Source organism: Rattus norvegicus, chromosome 13 (genome assembly GCF_036323735.1).
Source record: "Rattus norvegicus strain BN/NHsdMcwi chromosome 13, GRCr8, whole genome shotgun sequence".
Lineage (NCBI taxonomy): Eukaryota > Metazoa > Chordata > Mammalia > Rodentia > Muridae > Rattus > Rattus norvegicus.
Window position 1 is genome coordinate 72,256,914 of NC_086031.1, and position 6,616 is coordinate 72,263,529.

Here is a 6,616-nt window from a genome sequence, read left to right on the forward strand (position 1 = left end):
GGGAGAGAGGGAGAGACAGAGGGAGAGGGAGAGGGAGAGGGAGACAGAGAGAGACAGAGAGACAGAGGGAGAGGGAGAGGGGGAGAGAGGGAGAGGGAGACAGAGAGAGACAGAGAGACAGAGTGAGAGGGAGAGAGGGAGAGACAGAGGGAGAGGGAGAGAGAGAGAGGGAGACAGAGAGAGACAGAGAGAGAGAGGGAGAGGGAGAGGGAGAGAGAGAGAGAGGGAGACAGAGAGAGACAGAGGGAGAGAGGGAGAGACAGAGGGAGAGGGAGAGGGAGAGGGAGAGGGAGAGGGAGAGGGAGAGGGAGAGGGAGAGGGAGGAAGATAGGTAGATTGATAGATATGAGGTGGGCAGAAACATTAGAAAATTAAGATGAGGAATTTTTACTTCAGAGGCCCAGCAACAGGAGGCTGACCAGCCTCCTTAGTAGAGGCCTCACAGAACAAAATGGTGTTAGTGGGAGTTGCCTACATGGAGATTACTGTTGTGGATGCTAGAATGCATGTAGGCTGCCATGACTTTGCTGAGCACTAATGTCACCTTTCCTGCCTCTTTCTCACCAAGCAGGAGTCTCCCAGAGCATCACCTCCTCACCATGCCAGCCTGGGCCTCTCACCAACACCTCCTCTCTCATCCCCATCTCTGCCAGGTGCCAGCACCTTCCCGAGAGGCACAGGTACTGCCAGCCTCCAGTCTTCTGGGTGCCGTTGGTACTCTTAGCTTGGGGGTGCCCTCTTGGAAAGTGGGAACTCCTCGGCTCTGGGCACATGAAGCAGCTTGGATTCCTTGCCTTCTAGGTGGGAATAGTCTCCAGGGATCCTCAAACAGCAGTGGAATGGCTGAAGGCGTGGGGATTGGAGGGTTCTCGGGGCCACAGGTGAGCAGGCTGTGGGCGTGGGGCTGGGACTCCAGACGATACCTCTGTGTGTGTGTGTGTGTGTGTGTGTGTGTGTGTGTGTGTGTGTGTGTGTGAGTGTGAGGATGTCTTCAGTGGGCTGGAGAAGCATCCTTGCAAAGGATGGCTTCAGGATACGGAAAAAGCTTCTGTATGACTTGGCTCCAGTGGCCTACAGAGTACCTCAGTCTGGAGGGCCTAGCCAATGGAAGGGTGGTTTCTCACAGGTCTGGGGCATAAAAGTGCATGGTCACAGTGCTGGCTGATCTGATTTCTTCTGAGGGTTTTCTCTTGGGTTTGTAGCTGTCTGCCTTCCCCCGTGTCTTCATCATCCGGTCTTCCGTCTGTATGCGTCTGGGTTAACTCCTCCTTTTGTAATGGTATCATACATGTTGTGCAGGGCCCTGTAAAGCCTCTTTGAGGATTATCTTTCGTGCTGAGATACTGGGGCTTTATCAGATGCATTCTGGAGAATCACTCCAGCCTGTATAGCTTAGATGGAGTCCAGGGAAGGGCCTCTTCTTCAGTCTTAGTAGGCAGTGGAGTTCACTCGTGTGCACTTGGCTGGGACTATCATAAATTCTTCACAAATTGTCTATATAGCTAGGGATATCCTGACTATTGCTAGGGAAATGTTTCCATTTCTTCAAGCCTGGCTGGAGTGCTCTTGTAGCATCTGAGGCCTTCTGAAGAGTTTAATAGTGATTTTTATGATCTGGTATAATTTCTTGTGACTTTTCTTCCTACTTTCTTTGGGTGTAAGAACTTTTGCTTCTGTTTAGCATCCCTGGTCCCGGCATTGGCTATGCCTGCCTGAGGTTGAGAAGAAGCCCATTTGTTGGCTAATAGCGATCCTTGTGGCAGGGTTTAGCATACCAGGAGGTGGCCAGGGGTCAGATTCTCTGTTGTTTGCATCCACAGGGCGTTTCTTCTGAGTTCTACTCCCAGCCTGGTGCCCTGCCTCCTCCACCTACCTTGCAAGGTGCTGTTCCTCTCTACAATCCATCTCAGGTCCCTCAGGTAAGGACCAGCCTTATGGGGAGGAGCTAGGAGTTCAGGTTATAGATTAAGGAGGGCAGTGCATAGTTCCAATTTCCCACTCACTGAATGCAAGTTTCTGAGCAATTACTGAGTCTCTCTTCAGTAATTGTTTCTATATCTGTAGAAGTTTACAGCAGCTATCTATCTATCTATCTCTATCTATCTATCTATCTATCTATCTATCTATCTATCTATCTATCTATCTATCATCTATCTATCTATCTATCTCTATCTATCTATCTCTATCTATCTATCTATCTATCTATCTATCTATCATCTATCTATCTATCATCTATCTATCGTCTATCATCTATCTATCATCTATCATCTATCTATCATCTGTCTATCATCTATCTATCTATCTATCTATCTATCTATCTATCTATCTATCTATCTATCTATCTCTCTATCTGAAATATCACACCCCCAAACATCACTCTTGGCCTGTAATTGGTCCTGAGATATAAAAGACACAGTGCTGATGTTTTAGTGTGGGTGCCTTCTCCTGTCTTGGGGTGAGGAGGTTCCTGCAAACTAGGTCTCTGCCCCTCAGTAACCTAGAGATGACTCTGCAGATGCATCCTTTGGCCTTTGCCCTTTATCAAATCAAGCTTCCTTTCACCATCTTTCAGAGGCGAAGGCTGGCCATTAGAATACAGTGTTGGAAATGGGTACCCTTGCTATCCCCACTAGTCCCCAAGAGGAGCCATGCTTGTAGCTGTACTCCAGTGTAGTGTCTTCTTCTTTTCCAGCTTCCCACTGCTAGTAGCCTGAACCGGCCAAACCGCCTAGCCCAGCGCCGCTACCCAAGCCAACCATGCTGAGAGCGACCGTCTGTCCCAGGGCCATGAGGATGACCACCTACCCATCCTGGGCTCCTCTTCTGGAGCACAGCTTTCCTGTTGCTTTCTACTTCTCAGTGTCACCTCACCTCGTCACGCTCAGGCCCGTGTCGTGAGCCTGCTGCACGGGCATACCTGGAGTTTGAGGACAGGATATCCTAGACAACAACTTGGTCCAGTCTTCAGCTTAGTTTGAGAGTGATGGAAATTGTCTCATTAGACGGAGGAACGGGGGCCAATGTCTATGGTAGAGTGTCATGGCAGCAGACTTGAGGTAGAAGCTTGAGCACCTCGGGAAAGCGAGGGCCCCGAGAATCCCGGGTGAAAACCGGAGATGACACTACCCGGCTGTACAGTAGGAGCTCAGAGCAATGTCCCAGAATAACTCAGACTCCCTCCATAGATCCGCTTAAAGACCAGTTTATGGCTCTTGTTAGTGAAGTTTTTACATTGAATTTGATTATCGCTGCCCTTCAGTGATTCCCTTTTCAATGACATTTCAGCAATTTTCCTCCTGGTCCTAGTTTTGCGCACATTTTCTGTGTGGTTCAGACTAATTATATTTCTCTCACTTTCTTAGCCGGTCCTATTTTTTTTCACATTCTGACATCTGGCTATCAAGTTAGATTGCTGTAGGCATTGTATTGTCATGGTAACTACTGAACCTAATGATGCAGATGGAGGAACATCAGTATAATAAATAGTGGAAAACGTTTCCTAAGACGTCATCCTTTCCATAAGAGGGGAGGGATGGGCGCTTCATATTGCTAATACCTGCCTTCCTACCTCAGGCCTTTGCAAATCGATGTTCTGTGAGGGTCACCGGGGCCCCATGGAGGAGAAAGCTGTCTTGGAAATTTCCATTTTTTCCTTTCAAACCTCAAATAGAAATGCTTCTTGCTGTTTGTCAGATTTGCTTAAAATTGCTCGTCACAAAGAACATTTTTTGTATGTGTAATTGTACATAAAAGTTTTGTACTTTAATGTACTATGGTTCTGATGTTGATAGCGATTAAATCCAGATAATTTTATAGCAAATGCTTGTCTGTGGCTGGTTTCTGCAGGGGGAGAAAATACATTGATGGTCTCTTCCCTGAAGTCTTTCTAATAACGGTTCCATTGTGTGATCCGGTGTGAATAGCTAGAAAGAGCCCTTTGTTAATGGAGAATCAGAGACTGGTCTTCTTCACTTCCAGGTCTACTCTAATGCTATCTTTTTTTCAATTTAAGAAATATGGACAAAAGCTCCCCTAACCAACTCGTCAGTTCACTGGATGAACGTGGCATATTCTGTCTCCTGTTCTTTTCATCCTAGACAACATTAGAAACTGTATACGTAAGCATTTGGTACTTGGAAAGTCCCCACTGTGTGCAGCCTTCCTTCCGAGGATCGCTGTTTCTTAGGTTTGGTATGCTGACACCTAGCTATCCTAGCGAGTATCCCAGGTGCTACATTGTCTAAACTCATCCTCTGCTCATACCCAGTTCACCTTGCAGCTACAGACAAGGTTGCTTGGCTGTCCTGGGCGCCAATTTTCTCATCTATGAAATGATCACAACGGTCATAGTACCTACCTTACAGGGAAAGTGCTAGAAGTAAATGAAGTATGAATGGCTCGTGCTAAGAACTGTGTTTTGAGTTATTAGTGTATGGCTAGTAAGCAAACCACTGGACTTCAGCCTATGCCTGTCTGATTTCTTGTGTCATTTTTGATCTATGTATCTGGTGGGAATGATAGTTTTAAAGCATTTCTCAAGATGGGTCTCACTTATAAAACCACTTCCCCTCGGCATCCAATCTGCCACCTTGTTAGGACAGAGACATAGTTCCCTTGGAACAACAACAGAGGGACTGTCCTACCCAATGAAAGAGATGTCAGTGGAGCGGCCTGAAGGCTGAAGAAGAGGGCCAGGAACTTTTATGCCTAAGTCCTTACTTCTCTGTGCGGGCATTCACAGAAAAGAAGTGAGTACAGTGCTCAAGAAAGCAAGCACTGGGCCTCCTTAAGTTCCCAGCAGAACACAGTCCTCAATGGAGGAGTTAGAGAAAGGATTGAAGGAGCTGAAGGGCCTTGCAACCCCATAAGAACAACAATGCCAACCAACCAGATCTCCTAAGGACTAAAACCACCTTCCGAAGAGTACACATGAACAGACCCATGGGTCCAACTGCATATGTGGCAGAGGATGGCCTTGTTGGGCACCAATGGGAAGAGAAGTCCTTAGTCCTGCCAAGGCTGGACCCCACCCAGTGGAGAGGAATGTCAGGGTGGGGAGGTGGGAAGGGATGAATGGGTGGGTGGGGGAACACCCTTATAGAGGAAGGAGTACAGGATGCGATAGGGGATTTATGGATGGAAACCTGGAAATGGGATAACATTTGAAATGTAAATAAAAAAAATCCAATTAAAAAAAAAGGTTCCCAGCAGAAGAGCACACAGCTCTGACTGTGTCTTCTCAGGAGGGACTGACAGGATGCTTTATGCACCAGAGAAGGAGGAGGTTCACGATACGTTTGCTAGTTCATGATTGAAAGAGTTCACTGTGGCAGAGTCAGACTGCGTCCATCAGTCTGTATAGCCTTGATTAGAACAAATCCATTGCTCATTGATCAGGAAAGGTAGGTTCAGTAAAGGTCTGATGAACCGGGGTCACTCAAAGTTCTTCATTGTTTATCAGCCTTGGATGTGTGGCAGTGGCCATGTGGCTTGAAGGTCACAGTCATTTAACAGCTCCAGCTGGTAGAAACCAGTTGTGGTAAAAGACAGAATGCAGCTGTAACAGGACAATATTTCTCCCTTCCTTTTGCAGGCTGGGAGGGTAGCATGCAAATGGGAAAGCAATGGTATTGGAGACCCTTTCCTCCTCCACAGCACAGGAGGGCCTGAAAGACTGGCTTGGTACTGTGTCTAATGTGTTGGGGCATAGAGGTTTGATTCTGGGGATGGCCAGGACAGTGATGAGAAGCAGGCCTGAAACACTGACTTGTTACTGTGTCTAGTGTGTTGGGGCCATAGTGCCTTGATCCTGGGGATGTCCAGGTTAGTGATGGGAGGTAGAGCTCCACACAAAAGAGAATAATCTAGAAGGGAGCAATTGCCCTGTGTCCTGAAAGGCCAGAGGGGACCAGTGGTATTCAGAAGACAATAGGTCAGGTTTAGACAGGAACAGAGAAAAACGCAAGAGAGACTGGGTCACAGACCTTCTTTTGCATCACCACAGGGCCATCTGAGGAGAGAGACTATAAATGGAGTTCTATGTTTAAACAAAATAATGGCCAAAAGACACCATTTAAAAGGAAGCACTTGAGACAGTATTAATAAGCAAGTTTGTTTTTCCCCTGTTCCTCAGTGGAGTACAAGCTCAGAGGGAGGATAAATTAGTGAAGGAAAATAAAGCCATGTTTTCCTTGTGAAACTGAGTCGTAAGTGCAAATTCGAGATTCAGATATATGTATGTATATATATATATATATATATATATATATATATATAATTTAATACTTATATGGAAACATTTAAACTTAATGTTCAGTAATTTGAAAGAGAACAAACCGTTAAATTCCATTTCAGTGTCTTTCCAGCATCTCATCACCCTCCTACCCCTCCATGGAATCCTCATATGTGGCTCTGAAACTGTGAAGGAGCTTGCCACCTCCGTGCCCTGCATACACTCCCCTTCTAATGCAATTTGGGCTTCAGCTTGCCCATGATCAAAGCCTCTGTTAGAGTTTTATTTCTCTAAGACAGCTTCACTTTGGAGGGAGAAGGTTTCTATTCTGAGCAACCAAAAGAGGGGCAAAAGACACGACCAAAATCAGAGTGCTTTCTACCT

At 46.4% G+C, this 6,616-nt stretch overlaps 1 protein-coding gene across 12 annotated transcripts in view; it reads left to right on the plus strand.

Moving 5' to 3' along the window:
- The window catches only part of Sec16b (SEC16 homolog B, endoplasmic reticulum export factor), a 53,956-nt gene extending 50,136 nt beyond the window's left edge, over positions 1-3,820 (plus strand). For 9 of the 12 annotated variants that reach the window (XM_063272652.1, XM_039091144.2, XM_063272653.1 and 6 more), the window contains 4 exons: positions 569-680; positions 802-881; positions 1,821-1,919; positions 2,693-3,820. In XM_063272652.1, coding sequence (XP_063128722.1) covers positions 569-680; positions 802-881; positions 1,821-1,919; positions 2,693-2,764 — 363 coding nt within the window. In that variant the 3' untranslated portion in view covers positions 2,765-3,820. The remainder of the gene's footprint in view (positions 1-568; positions 681-801; positions 882-1,820; positions 1,920-2,692) is intronic. The other 3 variants (XM_063272658.1, XM_063272659.1, NM_053571.2) reach the window with 1 other exon arrangement.
- Positions 3,821-6,616: the final 2,796 nt, after the last annotated feature.